Source organism: Melanotaenia boesemani, chromosome 11 (assembly GCF_017639745.1).
Source record: "Melanotaenia boesemani isolate fMelBoe1 chromosome 11, fMelBoe1.pri, whole genome shotgun sequence".
NCBI lineage: Eukaryota > Metazoa > Chordata > Actinopteri > Atheriniformes > Melanotaeniidae > Melanotaenia > Melanotaenia boesemani.
The window spans coordinates 8,130,187-8,148,868 of NC_055692.1; the positions used below are offsets into that span (position 1 = coordinate 8,130,187).

General features: G+C 36.8%; 3 protein-coding genes across 6 annotated transcripts in view; 2 read left to right on the forward strand and 1 right to left on the reverse strand.

Moving 5' to 3' along the window:
* Window positions 1–1,201: 1,201 nt before the first annotated feature.
* LOC121649068 (transcription factor BTF3-like) lies at window positions 1,202–3,914 on the reverse strand. Its single transcript, XM_041999611.1, has 6 exons — window positions 3,835–3,914; window positions 2,915–2,983; window positions 2,719–2,832; window positions 2,378–2,579; window positions 2,233–2,289; window positions 1,202–1,540 (listed from the first exon to the last, which is right to left on the reverse strand). Exons 2-6 carry the CDS (start codon window positions 2,981–2,983, stop codon window positions 1,494–1,496), a joined length of 489 nt encoding a protein of 162 aa, XP_041855545.1. The 5' UTR covers window positions 3,835–3,914; the 3' UTR covers window positions 1,202–1,493.
* Window positions 3,915–4,243: 329 nt separating this feature from the next.
* On the forward strand, window positions 4,244–10,896 carry utp15 (UTP15 small subunit processome component). Its single transcript, XM_041999609.1, has 12 exons — window positions 4,244–4,406; window positions 4,874–4,986; window positions 5,097–5,189; window positions 5,496–5,680; window positions 5,951–6,129; window positions 6,389–6,514; window positions 6,965–7,100; window positions 7,346–7,430; window positions 7,705–7,860; window positions 8,077–8,178; window positions 8,342–8,475; window positions 9,093–10,896. Exons 1-12 carry the CDS (start codon window positions 4,397–4,399, stop codon window positions 9,391–9,393), a joined length of 1,620 nt encoding a protein of 539 aa, XP_041855543.1. The 5' UTR covers window positions 4,244–4,396; the 3' UTR covers window positions 9,394–10,896.
* Window positions 10,897–11,138: 242 nt separating this feature from the next.
* Window positions 11,139–18,682, forward strand: part of LOC121648873 (rho guanine nucleotide exchange factor 28-like) — a 42,082-nt gene continuing 34,538 nt past the window's right edge. For 2 of the 4 annotated variants that reach the window (XM_041999307.1, XM_041999308.1), the window contains exons 1-5: window positions 11,140–11,329; window positions 12,212–12,255; window positions 16,565–16,706; window positions 17,408–17,517; window positions 17,903–18,089. In XM_041999307.1, coding sequence (XP_041855241.1) covers window positions 12,223–12,255; window positions 16,565–16,706; window positions 17,408–17,517; window positions 17,903–18,089 — 472 coding nt within the window. In that variant the 5' untranslated portion in view covers window positions 11,140–11,329; window positions 12,212–12,222. Of the gene's footprint in view, window positions 11,330–12,211; window positions 12,256–16,564; window positions 16,707–17,407; window positions 17,518–17,902; window positions 18,090–18,682 lie in introns of those variants that run through there. The other 2 variants (XM_041999309.1, XM_041999310.1) reach the window with 2 other exon arrangements.

Genomic DNA, 18,682 nt, shown 5'->3' on the forward strand with positions numbered 1-18,682 from the left:
AAAAAAAAAAAATCACAAAACAATTATAATAATGATCGCCACGAGAACACAAAACTTTTGACTACAAAACAGCAAAAGTAAGACATGCTTTATGATTTTGTGATGTGATTTTTTTTTCTTTGCTACTCTTTGGCTGCTAGCTTACAGAGGTTTTGTCGCAGTGATGAGACAGACCTTCTTGTAATCAATAGTGTCTGCTCTGTCATGTGATGCCTTGTTTGTCTAGTGTGCTTAGAGAAATTACCAGAAGCTTACAATGTACGGTGCTGTTTTCATGTTTTTTTGTTACATTCCCATACAATTGCCTAAGGTTTGCCTGGCAGAGCATTTTAGCTGAAAGTCTACCCATAAACACAAGGGAATCTACATACAGCTCAGTCAGTTGCAATTTTAAATGCCAGGTGCATTTAGAGACAAAAACAGTTCCAGTTAAACCAAAGATTCTACTGTAGCTATTAACAAAGGCCCGATTTGTTAAAGGTCCCATATTATACATTTTTTCAACAATTTTATATGGATGTCAGAGGGCCATCATTATTGTTTTAAAAATGTATTACCCCAAATTTAGCCTTGGTCCTTAATTTCAGCCTTTCCAAAAGTGACTCTAGTGAGCTCTACTGAGAAAGGGCTGTTTCTGTGTCTGAACCTTTAAGTGTTCACAAGTGGTGCCCTTCGTCACCCCTCAATGGGAAAGGATCCAGCTTTCGCTGGCGTCCACTCTGTGATTTTAGAAGGTAAGCTCAGCGAGCCAGGGGGGATGGGTCAATAACAGTATCATGTGATGTGATGTCACAAGGGGAAAGATATCAGATTCACCTGTTTGAGCACACATTTGCTAAAAAGTAAAGCAAGTGAGAGAGGTGACAGAATTTTCTAATTCTTGGGCCTCATACACAGGCTATGAGGACACATAAGACTGTTAAAAAACCTTTAAAAAGTGAGTTTTGCATAATATGGGACCTTTAACACACTGATATTTTGTGGTGGGCTGCAAAGTCTGTTCTGTACTTTTTGCAGACTGCTGTGTCCAGAATGGACCAACAACTACAAGCAAATTGTTTTGTTTTTTTCTGCCACTAAAAGATTGATTTTCTCTGGTATAATCCAGTAATGACTACCATTATCCAGACAACTTAGTAAAGAAGCATAGATTTATGATATCTGAAAGATGCAAGAAAAAAATCATGCAGCATATATAAAAGAAATTTAAATGGAATCTTTATTATATAATGAATTCCACCAATACATTTTATGTGTGGGCATCAAAGGAGAAGCAGCATGAGAAAGAGAAGGTATACACATTCAACAGAATTAAATGGTTTAACTTGTACTTTGGTGCAAGTATGACAAAAGGGTAGCTGCTACAATAAAGCTGACTTGTTTCAGCCCATTTGTCACATTTATTACTAGAAAGCAACTCTTGTCGCCATGGTGAAATAACAGATGAGCATAATATTGATCTTCTGAAATACAGTAAAGCTCTGAAATGTTTGTTAATTTGCCTCGTTCTTCGAAGCCTCGTCAAAGTTTTCAACAAGATCTGAGAACAGAAACAGAGGGTAATGAATGGTGACAGTCAGAAAAGGGGAACAAATCAAGACAAAATGTCTCAGCATAACATTGAGAATACAAATATAAATTATTAGGAATGAATATTACCAAAATGCTAAGCTTGTCTAATGTTACAGAGTGATACAGATACAATGTGGCTGATCTTGTTAAACCTAATGACAACATACTGATAATTTTGCACAGTCAAGTCCATAACAAACAGACAACAGTTCATTTTTGTATCCAACAAAGGCTGTTAGTGTAGTGATTAAATACTACAATGCAGCACATAATGAACCCTAAGTTTATTTTGGCTGTTAAATGCTTGTGATTTTGCATTTATATACCAAATAAACAATGTTTAAAATCTTCATGTTTGGTATTTTTTTCAGCACATCTTTATCTATATAATCTGATTGTTTTTTCACTTTATCCTTAACATGTTGGCCCCCCAAATACACAAAAATCATCAACAAGTCCCAGATGAAAAAAAAAATCATAGCAGTAAATGACAAAAGATTCTGAAAATATTACCTTCCCACTAGCATATATATATATTAAACTTTTTTCTTTTTTTTTAATGGTGCTGTGAAAATTGCAAGTGATCTAAACCCACTGTCACAATCATAGACCCGAAGGGTTAATGTTTTCTTTAAAACGGGGAAGTGTAAATGGCCTTACCCGGAACCTCGTCATCCTCCTCTTCAGCAGCAACCATAGGGGCTTTGTTTTCTCCAGCTATGAAGAGAGATAGAAAATTATTAATAGACAGCTAGTAAAACTGATAATACAAACAAACAGGGCAAGAACATTGTATCGTGGGTACCTGGTTTGGGTAGATTCTCTGCTAGTCTCCTGAGGCTAGTAAGACTGTCAGCTCCCAGCTGATTTAAGATTCCTGGGAGCATCTCTGTTAGCTGTTTGCTCTCAGCATGGCCTGTGATTGTGAAGGTGTTGGCAGCCAATGAGGCCTGAACCTTTGGATTATTAAAGTGGATCACAGTTCCCTGGTTTGTGAACATATTCACCTAAAAGTGAAAAACAAATGGAATTAAAGAAACTGTTTGAGAGATAAGTTAAAGAGAACAGTATAACAACTCGGGTGTTATTACATACCCTTTCAAACCATCCTTCTGTACACTGAAAATAATAATACAATGGCAGTACCTCCTCAATACCAGAGATATTGTTGACTCCCAGTTTCTTCAAGGAAAACTGCAGCTTTTTGTCATCTGCTGTAGCTGTTCTGTGCACCACTTTCTTCTTCCTGCGGGCTGACCCCTGCATAGCAAAAAATTTAGCTAGGACATGTGAACCAGAACTCATTTGACAATGCTTATTTTAAAGTATGCATTTAACTAACCTTGCCACCTATGCGAACCTGCGCCTGCAATTTGGCAAGCTTCTCTTGGTTCATTATAGACTCCTTCATCTGATGTAAGAGACAAAACATGCATTCAGGAGTTGTATTTTTTTAATAGAACAAATTATGAAAAATATACACATAAATATATATATACACACAAAAAAGTCCATCAAGTTACTCTTTTAATGTCACAACAAATATGGTGTTTTGCATAACTTTTCCCCCCTCCAGAGTAGCCTACATTTACACATTGTGAAGTTTGATCTTAACATAAAACTCGCTGAAAACAGAAATATGCAGTGATATCACAGTCTTACTATTCTGACTACCAAAATGACACTTCTTAAGAGTGCTTGGTTTCTTGTGATTCCAGCTATATAATGTGTGATTCCAACTATTTAAGGGCGAACTGAGGTTTGTAATTAAGATGAAGTACCACAAAAACTCCCCAAAATCTCCCCTCAGTTTTGCCACTTGCGTAAACCAACGCCACGCAGCAGTTCGAAGGCCCAAAATAGTTTTGCATGAAATCAGGTGTGAAGCTAGTTATAGTCTGTTGAACCTGAAACGTTCCCCACAGCTAAGAGCATTATGTGAACATTTGGTTTTGTAAGCTTACTTTAACTCAGCCGTCCTAACAGAAATATAATGTGTTGCCTAATATGTGATATCTAAGTCCGTAAGACTAACTTTCAAATACCAGGATCGTGGGAATTTTGTAAAATGAACAGGCGGATAGATCGCTAACCAAGCAAAGCTGCTAGCCAAGGCCTCTTTAAACTGACTTTAGCAATAAAGTACGCCAGGTATTTCCTTCGCTTCTAAAAGCTTAATGTGACATGGCGGTATGGATTGTTTGCTTGATTAAAACTGCATTCGTCTGAAGCTGCTAAAAATGTTACACATACTGAACAGACCTGGGAGTGTGTAAACACGCGGGTGTCACACAACAGTCGATAAATGGAGAAAAGACCGACGACCGGAAGTGATGGAACCAGATGGAAAACATGCCGGAAGTGTACAGACATTTCAATTATTTTATTATTATTTACTTAAGTTACATACATATATATCTAATTTAAGGATTGCCCTATTTTTAATTTTATCTTTTAAAAATTTCTAAACACTATTATTTATATAATTTAGGGCATCGACAAATCAATAAATAATTTGTATCAGATCACTTTATGAGAAAATTAAAACTTAATCAGTGTAGCTTCATCAATGGTAATAATGATTTGTATATATATATATTTAAAAAACAAAAACAAAAACAAAACATCCTTTTAATAAGTATCTGATACTCTCATACCGGAAATAGTTACATCCACAGTCATGGCGTCCTCCTGTGTGCCGAGAGGCAACGTGATCACTCGATAAAATGAGAAAGTTTTTGTGTATCCAGCCAACGAATATGTCAGTAGCATCATAAATTAGTCCACATCACCTCAAGAAATAAGTCTTCACTCCAGGAGTTTTATGCCTGAAGGTGAGAATAATCAGAACGTAGTTTAGCAGAAAATGCTAGTCGGCTAAAGCACAATGTGCTGATGAGTTGTGCTGTTCCAAACACGTTGGGTCTCAGTTTTATGACCCATTTTCAGAAAAGTAACGTTTAACTGTATGCGTGTTTAATAAGTAAATGAAACATGTGGATGGTTTTAATTTATTCATGCCGAATCCAAAACTTAAGGGAAATAGACCTGCTGCTTATCTTATGCATAACTTGATCGGTTTTCAAGCTTTTTCTAAAACGAATGAACATAACTGTGTGGGTTAACTTAGCTGTAGTTTCATGGGGTTAAATATTGATAAACAGCTCATCAGAGTTCTGCTAATCAATAGCTAATCAATAAAGTCTACAACTTACAGATGACAAATTGAAAGTGAGCCAAGTGTCAGCTCTCTATATGTTAATATTCAATTATTTAACGCTCTGTGTCCACTCACACACAGACTGCTTTGCAATAAGAATAGAGATGGCCTCATTTAAACCCACAAAAATTCCAGTATATCCAAAACTTGGAGAGAAAGTCACACAAGACACCCTTTATTGGAAAAACTACAAGGTAAATCTCTTTTGTTCTTTGCTATGTTAATATTAAAATATCGAAATTACTCAGCAGTAGAAAATTTGTTTTTCAATCTCAACATTGTAACTTTGTTTCTCCTGACACAGACTCCAGTCCAGATAAAAGAATTTGGAGCAGTCTCAAACATTGACTTTTCCCCTGTGGCTCCGCATAATTTTGCTGTGACAGCATTCACAAGAGTAAGTGGGCTTTGCTTGGTATTCAGATTAGTTGTATCTCATTGTAAATGGTTTGATTGTCCTATATACATAGGTAGTTACTGAATCAACATCTGTAGATTCAATTATGCAAAGTATTTATATAAGATTAAAACAATACAGTTGACATTTTTCTTTCCTATTCTAAGATGTGGAGTGCTCTGACATTGCACAATTGACCTGTGCCTAAATGTGTGAATTGATCTTAAAACAATCTATAGTTGTTTGACTTTATACAATCTGGTTTGAATTAGTGTTTGTTTGCATTTTTTTTATTTTATTTTATAGATTCACATCTACGGCCCGTTCTCCCAGGAGCCTGTCAAGACATTTTCCCGATTCAAGGACACTGCTTACTGTGGCAGGTTCAGGTCAGATGGCCAGCTGCTTGTGGCGGGATGTGAGGACTCTGTAGTCCGGCTGTTTGATGTCAGTGGCAAAGTGGCACTTCGGATGTTCAAAGGCCACTCAAAGTAAGCATGATAGTGTTGCTATGTGGTAACGTTGTAGTTATTTGGCTCTGACTAGATTTTTGTCTCTGCACAATACCAATCATTAACAAAAAAAGAGAGGCTGATGATGTGCAATGGAGTTGTCATGGAATTGTTGTATGATGATTTCTTGAGTGATCCATCGACTGAATTTTATGATGATCTTAAGAATTCTGACAACCTTACAGCTGTTTTATCATCTTATAAATGTCTAGTCATGAAAGTGAACTGAAGTGAGTTTTGTGTGTTCAGGGCTGTACACGTAACAGACTTCACATCAGACCGTTACCAGATCCTCACGGGGTCGGATGACTACACCTGCCGACTTTGGGACATCCCAAATGCAGTTGAGCTCACCGCCTATCAAGAACATGCAGATTACATCCGCTGCGGTGTTACGAGCAAACTCAACAGAGATTTCTTTATAACAGGTTAAGATAAAAGCTTGTTCTAAAACGGTGGGGAAATTTCAAAGGGATAACAGGAAGTTGACCTTTTGGTCTGTTGGCGTCAATATTTTGTGCATTCTAGGTAACTTCTAATGCAAATGATTAATATGTAAAGTTGGAAACTGGGGGGGAAAAATTACATTCGAAATGCTGAATTGTCACTTCAAACAAACAACAGAAAGGGGAACTGTTTTTTGTATGACCACCAATTTCTGTTTCTTTTTTCTTCTTTTTCTTGTAGGGTCGTATGACCACTCACTGAAAATGTTTGATGCCAGGATGGATAAGAGTGTGATGACTATGGATCACGGCCAGCCAGTGGAAAGTCTTCTTCTCTATCCATCAGAGGGCCTCCTTGTCTCAGCAGGTTGTCAGCAGTATGATCATCATGTTTAGACTACATAACCAAAACATATGTCAACTCCATATCTGGATCCAATATCCAATTTTATGCTTTTAAAAGATTTATTTAATTGTTTCTGAAAATATCGATTGGAACCATAGTTTATTTCCTGTATGGATGGAGAGGTCTTTAAGCTGATGCCAAAGTGTCTCAAAGCTGCATTCTTCCCAGTGGCCAGCAGGTGGCTCCTGTTTAAAGTCTGATCATTTAAAGTAAATTATTAAACTATTCAAGAAACATTTGTCTTAAAAAGACAAAAGTAAACTCTGTGGTGATTAAACATTTACCCTTATCTGCAATCTAAGTGATCTCCGTGTATGTTTTTTTTTTTTTACCTGATGTTTATAACAGAAAAATATAAAGTAGGGAATGCTTATTTTACAAAAATAGATCTTGTCTTATATCTGTATTTAGGTGGGCGCTATGTCAAAGTGTGGGATCTGTTAAAAGGAGGCCAGCCTCTTGTGTCCTTAAGAAACCATCATAAAACCGTCACTTCTTTGGCTCTCGGCAGCAATGGACAGAGACTGCTGTCGGCCTCTCTGGACAGGTATGGTAACAGTGAACAGAGGAAATATGTTTCATTTTGACAAAGAAAAGAAATTCAGGTGGATATCTGAACCTGTTGTTTCTGTCATGACAATTGAATGTTTGATCTATAAATCACCATTACATGAATTATTTTGTGTGCACAAAGTGGAAGAGAGTGAAAGCACCCTTGTTTATACCACTCTCTGTAAATAAAGGTGGATTGAATGAGTCTGATCTAATGCAGAGCCTATGTTTGTCTTTCAGGCATGTAAAGGTGTACAACACAACCAACTATAAAGTGGTCCACAACTTTGACTATGCTGCATCTATCCTCAGTCTGGCTTTGGCTGTAAGAAATAAATTCACCCATTCATTATTAGTTCAGTTATTCATTTTTATTCCACATTCAAACAAAAGAGTATGAATGGTAAAAATGCATTTTAATAGGAAAAACAAAAGTGGTGTTTATTTTGTTTTGGTTTATTTATATTGTCTAAAAATGGTAAACTGCCTTTGAGAGGGAACTGTGGCATTTTGTTTTTTCCCTCTCAATCATCAGTCTTTGGTTTGTTTGAAACATCCAACTGATCATAATGCAAAACCATAAATGTTTTTCTCCTCAGCCTGATGATGAGTCCATTGTAGTGGGCATGACCAACAGTATTCTTAGTATTAAGCACAGAAAAAGCCCTGAGGAGTCAAATGAATTAACTAACCAACAGAGACGGCGACCATCATATCGTGTTTTTGTGAAAGGAAAGAACTACATCCCAAAACAGGTAGGAAAACATTTGTGGTAGTAGTCAGAGGTTTGTTAATGTGATAGTCTCAAAGAGATGCATTTAGTAAATGTTACAAAAGATAAAGTGCAACTTGAACCTCTAATTTCTGCATAATATTTTAATGCGAGGCTTGTGGGCTTGTTTCCCCCCCCCCCCCCCCCCCCCCCCCCCCCCCCCCCCCCAACATTTCTTTTCTCTTCCTTTTTCCCTCAGGATGATTATCTTGTTAGTAAGCCAGTGAAACAACATTTGGCCAAATATGACAAGCAGCTCAAGAAATTTAATGTATCTAAAGCTTTGGATAAAGCCTTGGAGGTAAACATTTAATGCATTTAGAGCATTATTAAGAAAATTTAATTATGTTGTATTTCAATTAGTTTGATTTACAAAACAAAAACTCAACTTCCTTGCTTAGTTGCACATTATAGTACATCCATGACATTAAAAAAATAACTTAAAAGTTTAATTTTGTTTGTAGAGCTGGACAAGATTGAAAAAGCCAGAGGTCCCTGTTGCTGTTATGAAGGAGCTGGACCGAAGAGGGACTTTGAAAAACGCCCTGGCTGGGAGGGATGAGTCGGGACTCTCTCAGTTACTCCATTTTCTCATTGGGTAAGAAGCAGATAACTGTAGTAATCACTGGAGTTCCAGATGAATGTGCAGAAATCTTATGATCCCTCGTAGGTGAACCAAATCGTGTCTTCTTAATAATATATCAAGGTTTAGGATAAATTGGACTGTAAATAAACGGTTTTCTTGTGGTCAACACTTTTGATGCTGTGGAGATGAGCAGGTGCAAACAGCTAAGTGACTTTGACAAAAGCCAGACATCTCAGAAAGGACGTGTCTGGTGTTCCAGTCAGCAGTAGTTAATGGCTACATTGAGAAGGGTGAGGAGGGTCAGACCATGAGGCAGGGAACGAATGTTGGGAGATTTGCTGGAAAATGTATCTATGGCCTCTCAAACTTGTAGGTTAAATGTTTAGAGTCTGTACTATGAAGCAGGTTGAACACATGCTGAATATTACTCGAGCATGTGAAAAAGCTTCAGTCTGATTTTGTCAGATGCAACACTGGATGTTACAGATGCTTTTTGTACAAAATAAAGAAAAAAACAGAAAAGTGATTTAAAAGATATCAGTGGGATAAGTGTGAAAGGCCATGTTAGTCTTTTGTCATCCAAGAGAGAACATACAGTTTAAGTAAAATACTTTTTTTTTCTTCTCCAGAAACTTGGTTGACAGCAGGTTTACTCCTGTCCTCGCGACAGCTGCTGAGATGATCCTGGACATCTATCATTCAGTAATCGGCCAGTCACCAGTTGTGGACCGACAGCTCATCCGCCTGCAGGAGTTGCTAGAGAAGGAACTGGACTACCAGAGAGATCTCCTGGAAATTCTGGGCATGTTGGATACAATGTTTGCCTCCTCACTCCCAAGGAAGGAGGTGCCATGTTCTGGCATTGGCAGGTCTAATGGCCTGGTTCAGGGAGAAGCAAGTACCCCAAGACCACAGCTTCAGGTCACCTGAGATTTGTGGGGGTAGAAACTCTTAGAGTTATTTACCAACAGTCTATTTTTTGAAGTGTCACGTCATAAACTTCACCAAACAAACATTTCAGTTCAAGTGAAGGCACCAGATCTGCTTGGGGTCTTGTATTTAAAGATGTCAGGCCCTCTAATAGGTTTTGCTATTGGATAATTTTGAATGTGAGGAGTGCTGGAGAGCTACACATCACTTTTCAGATGAGCTGTATTAAGCTGATGCTTTTAGTGATCCAGCAGTTCTCGTTATTACATGAATATCAGTGGATTGATCTGAGGTTAGTATCTAATCTTGTGTAGTGCTTAAATTAAAATATTTTGTTAAAAGGCAGCTGATAAGACATCTGCTAGAGACACAGATGAGATTTCTTCCTCTTGTCAAACTACAAATATGTCAGTTTCAACATTTTTTCCTCATTGAATTCAGTTTGTGGGTTATGTATGGAGTTTATTTTTCTTCTTTTTCTAATAAATAAGGGACAATCAGATTCCTGGACTGCCATAGTACATTGAAAACCAGCACTAATTTGATTACAGAATTTAAAGCATGCAAGTATTCTTCTGTACAACCACATAATATGAATATCCAATTTTAAATTAGCTGTCTGTCATGCAACAATGTGGCATCAAAGATGAACTTTCAGATGTATAATGTCATTTTTTTAAAAAGCAGGATCCCAAGCCGATGTGACAGGCTGAGCACATTCCGTAGAGTTGGTGTTAGATTTAATCCGATGGAGAAATCCTGCTTTCTGCTGTGAATGGTTTTTCAACTGTAAACAACTGATGATGCTGTGTGTATTTGAAACTGGCACACAACAATCAGTTGAGGTCTTTGCTAAGTTACCTGTTAAATTTTTTTTCCGTTCTTTTTCATTTAAAAAAATGTCTCAATGTTCAAAACCAATGATTGTGATTTCTTTTTTCACTCCAAGAAATAATCTCAGCTCAGTAACGTCATCAGTTTCGAGAAGTAAAAGCTCAAGATTTGAGATTAATGTAGTGAAATTAAAGTTGAATATTTTCCTTGTGTGTGTGTGTGTGTGTAATGTGGGAAACCTGTGAGAGTTATGGCTTTTTTTTTAATTTAAATTTTTTTTTTTTTTTTTTTTTGGAGAATTATGGCCTTGTACAGGCACAGTTTCATCAAATAAGCAAACAACTACTAACCAATCACAGCTGAGCGGGCCTCTGGTTGCTAAACAACAGGTCAACCAATAGCAGCTGAAAGTTCCTCCAACTGATCCAATCTGGCTCTAACCACTCTAGTCCCTATTCTGGTTTCAGGAGACTGAAGCTATGGTCTCTGTGATGTTAAGAATAATCTTAGTATATGTGGATATAAAACATTGTTTTTCTCGGAAAACCTGTAATTACTATTGTAAATGTGTGTGTGTGCTTGAGTAAATAATTTTACTATGAATATCTGTGTTTTCATAACAAAAATGGCGTATGTTTTCAAGCAGAATGAAATCTTTGTCATATTAAATCTGTCTGGTCATATTTAGGAAAAAAATTAAATTGGTAAAATTCCGCTGTTCACAGCCGTATCAACATGCAGATGATTTTTTTAAATCAGTTTTATTACCTTCCATTGGAGGTCGCTGTATCTTAGAAGAAACCACAACTTTTCTGGTATAAGGAGGAATTTTGATTTGACCAGACGGAAGACAGAAAGCTTCAGTGAAAGGAGGTGATGCGGTGTCCGTGGAGGCTGAAGCTCAGACAAGCTGCAAACAGCGGCGGCACGGCACCGACTGGTGGCTGAAACACAACTTGGCGCTTCAAATCCTTAGCGGTTAGCAAAAGGAGGATGCATCACAAGTAGGAGCTTATTTACTTATTCTTTTATTTATCTTTGGAGGGACCAATTCAGGCGCAGTGTTTTTTTTTTATCTGCTGGAGTTTAAGCTCCTGTGAAGGTGAGTACGGAAACTAATTAATTTCTATTTCTGTTAGCTTAATATTTTACGTATCTAGATGGAATGAGATGACTGAGTTAGCTAAGTAGTCATTAATAACTGTATAACCTCGTAAAAAAGCCCAGATATATATTCTGTCGCTAAATGGGACAGCATTTGAGTATCAATTTCCGTATTTAAGAAAAAAGCACAGAAATTTATATAAAGCTGGACTGTATAGATAGCTCATTTATCCACAGCATATCCCACTGTCCTGCACTTTTGCTGTGTCACAAATAAGCTCGCTCACAAAATCCTGTTGTGTGTGTGTTTGTGTGTGTATATATATATATATATATATATATATATATACACACACACACACATACAATGCAGATGTGTGTGCACTGCGGAAACTGTCTCATTAACAATGATTGCTGCCGTCTGTTAAGACCTGGCTGTTGTGTCCAGTTTAAGGAAGTGGCCACTGATAAAGAACAGATCTGAACCCTGCAGCATTGAAATTCAATAGATTTACTTCGCGTTCGCGCGCGCGCACTTACGCACGCACATTATTGTGCCGCCTGCATATCAAATTTGGGAACATTTAGTCATCAGCTACTGTTCACACACCAAAGCAAAAAGCGTCATCATTAAAATCATTATTCACATTCTTGTGATCAAAAGATTTCCCTGTCTCATCAGATGACCTCTGACTGCTTGGCACATGAAAGGTTTGATAATCTCTTCAGGATCAGATGAAATACCAAAATAACCAAAGGAATAATGGGGAGTCACGTGGCTATATGGATTGTGTTTTAGTTTTTTTTCCTCAATTTTGTGCAATAATTCTTGTTTTTTCTCATTTCCCCCCCCCCATCAAATTTCTGTCTTTCCTTGTAGTTGCTGTAGAGATGGAGCTGAGCAGGAGGAAAGTGCCTCTCTATGTAAGTATGTCCTATAATTTGCAGTCAAGTTCAGCCTCTCCAATTAATCTCAAGAGTTAGTTATCCCTGTGGAAAATCTCTGCAAATTGAGTTTGGAATGCAGTGAGACACCAGTGTACTCATTTAAAAGAGGGTGTCACTGGCAGAAATTTTTATGCCCAAGGCCAAACCATAAAGTTTTCATGCATTTTCTTTCCATGCATAAATGTAGTTTGTAAAGTTTTATCAAAATCATTGTTGCTGCGAGTGTTGTTTAAAAATGTTATTTACTTATTTTAACCCTGAGAAAACATCTAACAAATCTGTCCTGATTTGTCACTACTGTGAACTACTGTGCAACTTTATAAAAAATATTTTTAAATTTTTCTGTTTGGTGAATTGTAATTTCAGAGTAGAAAAAAGGAAAAAAACCCATCAGGTAAACATTGATTAGACCAACATGGCATTTGTTTAGGACTAGCCAAACAGTAACTCAGTGATTAATTATTAAGTGTTTTTTTATTTGCATTACTAAGTCAGAGTTAGTTTTATTAGTTGTGTTTCTAATACTATGGAACTGTTGTGTGTGATTCAGTCACAGTGAAACAGGACAGGGCTGTGATCAGATATATTTTACTGGTTTATATTTGGGAATTTTCACAAAAAAGCAAACATTAAAGAGTACTAATGTCTCTCCGAAGATTCCTCATGCAGCTTTTGATTCGTATGAATTCTTTCAAATTTGACATGTTTTAAATCTTTTTTTTTTTTTTTAACTGAACTCACTATTTTGTCCAACTTGTGTAATGAAACTTGATCGGTGTGCTTGCATTACCTCCAAGAGATTATGTTCTCTGCAATGACTCGTTTTGATAAGCAGGGGACAAGGCTGGAAAAGGAGGAAGGTGGATCCACTTTTGGACAATAATAGTCTAAAACCATGCCTGTGAAGTTTGTTGCAAAATGTAGACATCAGCTGGAGATGCTCTCAGTTACTAAGTGAATGTGTCAAAGTTTAGAAAGCAATGTTTAAAATATTGTGACTAGTATTTCAGCCACCTCACTATACAATGATTTATGGGGGCTGTAGGGATTTATTTTTTTTGCCTGCAAGTGGTTATTGGTATTTTATCCTAATGAGAGAATGAATTTATTCTAACTTTATTAGCACTGATTCTAAGACATTTCACTGAAACCCCACATTTCAACCTACTACTTTTAAAAAATTGTTCAGGGATTTTATTAAAGTCACTTGGATGCATTGATTGACTGGATATCATGTCTGTTGGAAATACACCTAGCCAGCAATATGTTTAAAAACATATTTACCGCTATGTTGCATCATCTGTTACTGTCTGAAAACATACAATATAGATATTAAATGTCGAATAATTCTTCTAATCTTCCTTCCTTTAGCATTTCAGCTGTTCAGCAGTTTGTGGCCACATTTGTTTTCTGTACTTTTATTTCATAATACACCAAACTGCTATCTCTTTCAAGGTGGAAGACAAAATAAGAGGTAGCATATGGCCACTCTGGCACACACCATATCATCTAATCAACTGTCTTGAGTTTCAAAGTCTGATTAAATCCATTTTTCTTAAATCTCAAATAAACCTCACAACTTAAGCCCAGCATTTCTTCTAGTTAGCACACATCATATGTAGTCACCATCTGGTCAGTCACACAAAAGTGAGCTTTTTGGTGCTGACATTTTTAAATTTGTAGTAAACCAGGTCTTTTGTTGAGTAAATAGTAGGGATAAAGACATGAGTAGGTGAACTTAACGGTTGAATCAATCTTTCTATGTAAGTCAGAGAAGTAAAAAGGGAAAGCTTCTCAGTTAATTGCATATAAAAATTAGGTCAGATGTTGAGGTGATACAAGGCTTTCAGACTCTCCAGAGAGAGAAACAAGAGATTAAAAAGACAAGAACTGAAACATCCATTGCTGATCTGTTAAACTTTATATTCAACATAACTGCTGTGCATTTTCCTTCAGCCTGTCTCACTCTTCCTACCTCAGTCAGTTGTTTGATATGCTTCCAAGAATAACCCACATGTTGTGTCTTGTGGCCTCAATACTGTCATCTATTGAGGCCACTGGAGAAGGACAAATTGATATAGTAGGAGGTGCCAGCTGTATGGGCTACTGGCTCAGGAGCTTTTTTTTTTTTTTTTTTTTTTACTGAAACTAACTTAGTTTGCACTTTTAAAATTGAGTTGTCTTGGATGTATAAACCTGAGTAGATGGTTTAACCTTTTCTTTTAAACAAGATTTGTAAATGTAGAAAACTTCAGTTTATTTTATATATACTCGGCAAACCAGTACAGCCCTTGCAACAGCAGAAGGGGGTAATCCTCTACCATCCTTCCCAGGCAGGTCTTATATCCACACATTCACAGGTGCAGCCAATGAAGCCAATTGGGGACAGACTCCCATGCTTCATTGCTTCATGGCGAGATTCTACATTGCTACTGCACAGCCAGTAGGGGTGCAACTGGTTGTGTAGCAAAACAGTTTTTACATTTAAATCTGATATTTTTTCTGTTATTTGTGAGAAAATAGTGGCCACAATTCTACATATATCTACTCCGTGATTCAGTAAGACAAAAATGCTTTTAAACCATGACAGGCTGCTTCTACACTGTGCACAATGCAAAGAAACCTCACTTGTCTCTTGTATTAAAATCTAATCCCATTTGTCAAACTTGGACAAGTTAACAGCTTTAAAATCTCAAAGCAAACTCACAGCATATTATATACAATATACAAAGAAAATTTAAAAAGAACAATATAGTTAATTGTTAATAGTTAACCTTGCTGTCAGATTACCTTTTCCAAAGGAGAACAGAAGCCATTTAAATGCTTTTTTAAAAGCTGAAAACAAAACTGGATGTTTGTAGTCAATATACCAGCTATAGATAATTAGCTTCCATAAACCAACTTAAATAACCCTTTACAGTGCTCACTTTTTAACAAACTTGCAAATTTAATCAAATTTAGTGATTCTCTATAGCTCTACAGACTTGTATTTCCTCTAATGTCATTGTTTTGTCTTTAGAGTCTGTGGCTTCAGTGTTTGGGGGAAGACTCAGTTCTCATTATTACACTTTTCACTATGAAATTAGATTTTAACATCCTCACTGTTAGTACGATCAAACTGAAACAGTAGGAGCAAAAACATTTAAACAAGATAAAGAGTGAAGATTTAACTTAGATTTCTCACATGCAAACAGAACTCAGAATAAAAAGTACTCATATTTTATGGATGTGTGGATAGGAAACTGTTTCACCGCATTTGCCTCTAAGTCTTATTTTCTCTATTCTTGTTACAAAGTACCCTAAATTGCCAAAAACCAGTAGACACAGAAAAAATGGTCAAGTATCTGATTGTAGATTTTTCTCAGATAAATTAAAACTAAAATGGGGTATCAAAATCTAAAAATAAGATTCAGGTTTTTATCACATTGTTGCATTGGTAGCTTATCAAAACATTTGTATTAATGCATTGTTTTCTTCTTTACATACAAAGGTTATTAGGTGTATCATATCGTGTTTTGAGTATTGACACTTAAAAAAGAACCCCATGTTCATTTTCTACAAGTTCTGCAATCTTAATAGTTTTATGGATTCATAAAGAAGACCCCATCCATCCATTTTCTATACCTGCTTCTTCCAGTGCAGGGTCGCTGAGCGGCTGGGGCCTATCCCAGCAACTATTAGGTGCTAGGCAGGGTATGTCCCAAACAGCTCCCCAGTTCATCGCAGGGCCCAAAGAAGACTTCTCTGGATGGAATTTCTGCTGCAGGCTGTCTTGTTTATAGAAATACTGTATATCTAAAGATAGACTCAGTGTTTATAATGCCCATACCAAATTCAGATATTAAAATCACAATTTTCAAATGCGTAAGACTCAGTTTAAACCTGCTTTACAGATAAATTAAAGTCTTTTTTCTTTTTTGTGATAGTAACTGTAATATTATAATTTCATTGTTTTGGTACTGATATTAAAACTCAGGTACTTGACCATTTTTGTTGCCTCAGATAAGAAGCTAAAAATGTTCTGGCTCATTGGGATCAGTGCAGGTTTTTGCAGAGGACACACTGAGGCATTCCTGTTTTTATAGTGGGGGTGTTGTTTTATTGTACCCTTGAGGAATGCTGTCAGGGGATTTGGTGTACTTTAGAGAAATGTAGAATGCAGCATCAGAATAAAGTCAAACTCTAAATTGAGCCTGGTTACTTAGGAAAAGATCAAGTTCTTTTGGTCTCTAGCATCTTACCTCTTTATTTTCCTTTCAACCTCTCCCACCTTTCTTTATCTCAGGGCGAAGCGAAGGTATTTGCATTGCTGGAGGGTTTAGACTTGGTGCCAGAGGATGCTGAGATCTATGTTGTTTTGGAAGGATCCACGCTGGTCCATGTAACCAGGGCTCAGAGTGATGTCATGCTCTGCTTTATTGTGCCTGGTATGTCCATGTGCATGTTTGATATATGTTTCATGTCCTTTTGTGTACTTTGCTATGTTAATCCTAGATTCTTCTGTGTAAGTGATATATTGGAATACGGTATATGAAATATCACCATTTGAATCTTTGCACAGCACACACATCGCAAATAGCTGTGCCATCAGTGATTAATTGTTTAGAACATTAGAGAATCTTATCAGCTTCCTCTCAGAAAGGAAACAGCTGCATGAGCAATATATCAATATTACTTAGCCTCTGTAAGAGTTTGACACAGACAACAGTCAGCTCTCTAGGGTCTATATGTTCTCCAGAAACTATGAGAAATGTTTTTTTCCTCCACGATAAGAGGAAAAGACATTTGATACCATAAAAAAGGCTAATATTTTAATGCTCTTTAAAACTTTGGACTGAATTAGCATAAAATGGGTATGTGATGAATCCATATTTAGCTAATTTACAAGTTCATTTATTTAGTGAGGTCAGTGGAAGCGTTTTAGACTTTTTAAAGCTTAAAAAAACCCAAACAAACAAAAAAAAAAACTACAACCTTTGTATTCTTTGTAAGCACTCTGAGATGAATGAGGAGGACTTACTCAGTATTGTGTTGTGATCTTGTTAAGCAAATATCTGATTTTGTAAAGATGTTAAACAAATCTGAAGAAAATCATAGATTATGTCTGACTTTTGTTTCATCTTTTCAGGACATAACATGGCCGAGGTTGTTTCTGTCCAAGCCTACCTGTGCTCTGAAACCACGCCTCTTACGTGGGTTGGTGGGTCTTCGTTAGAGTATGTGCATGATGATGCACAGGTAAATGACACGTGCACACAGTATCCTGTTCATTCAACCTAAGGTCGTGCTTGTCATAAAAATCTTTTTGATATGTTATTTCTGCATGCCTTGAAAAACATTCAGCTTTGCAAGACAGCATGTAGTATTTAGATATGAAAAAACAAACAAACAAAAAACAAAAGGGTTCTCTGATGAAACAGGATGAAACTGGGAAGTTTTAGTGAAAAGGGACTCACTAGTGTCAAGTGATATAACTGAGAAATAATTTCATTGCATGTTTGTTGCAGATCAGACAATTTTAAGTAATTCTTCCATAATTAGTTAAAAATAAAGTACAAAAGCAGTAGCTTAACAATTTTCAGATCTCTGCATTTATTACTAATTCTGGCTTATTTCTTTTTAGGACCTGGCAGAGCACCTGGTAATCCATGGACATTGTTTGAGCTCCAAGGATCATAAGGAGCTGAGCAGCTTCTTCAGCCTGGGCCAAGAGAGCTCTCACTGGGCTATGGATCGTAGAGTGGCTTTGGCCATGGCCAACCTGGATATCCCCCCAAACTGGAATGTACTGGGGAGCCACAGCAGAAACCGTAAGAACATCTGTCTTTGAGTTGATAATCCTGCACATACATTTTTTTTTTTATTATTGCATAACAACAGGTGAACAGATTTTAAAATGTCTGAAACAGTACAAAATATTTATCTAGAAAAGAAGAGACAGGATCAAATATAAATTGGTAAATGAGATGTAATATTTAAAAGTGGATAGAACTGAATTAAGGAAAGGGTTTAGAGTGCTCTGTTCTTGAAGAAAAAACAAATCTATGAACAGTTGCATTTGGCTCTAACCTTTCATGTTGACACCGTGAAGCCAGTACTATACAAGCTGAATGAACTCTTCACCCCTGCTGTCCTGCACGCCATCCTCTGCCATCATTCCCATTTTATGTACTCAATGGACTGAAATCGGAAGTGAACATGGTCACATGTACACTTCTGTCAAATTCATCAAGCCCAATTAAGCAGCGTGTAATGTGATTAATAGTCTTTCCATCTGGTAGCAACCCCGGGCTCAGCTCAATAAATCTGAAGGTAAGTGTGTTTGTTTGTGTGTGTATAAGGTTTTTGTCTGTGCTGATCACCATGCTTACAAGATGCCATCATCAGTTTGCATAATCCAAGT

What these genes read in the sequence shown, in the direction of transcription:
- LOC121649068 (XM_041999611.1), bottom strand. Translation starts at nt 2,983, where the DNA reads ATGAAGGAGTCTATAATGAACCAAGAGAAGCTTGCCAAATTGCAGGCG. An exon ending in ATATCTCTGGTATTGAGGAG is followed by an intron (nt 2,580 to 2,718) that starts GTACTGCCATTG and finishes TTTCACTTTTAG; the next exon opens with GTGAATATGTTCACAAACCA. An exon ending in AGAGAATCTACCCAAACCAG is followed by an intron (nt 2,290 to 2,377) that starts GTACCCACGATA and finishes CTCTCTTCATAG; the next exon opens with CTGGAGAAAACAAAGCCCCT.
- utp15 (XM_041999609.1), top strand. An exon ending in TTTATTGGAAAAACTACAAG is followed by an intron (nt 4,987 to 5,096) that starts GTAAATCTCTTT and finishes CTCCTGACACAG; the next exon opens with ACTCCAGTCCAGATAAAAGA. An exon ending in GGGCCTCCTTGTCTCAGCAG is followed by an intron (nt 6,515 to 6,964) that starts GTTGTCAGCAGT and finishes ATCTGTATTTAG; the next exon opens with GTGGGCGCTATGTCAAAGTG.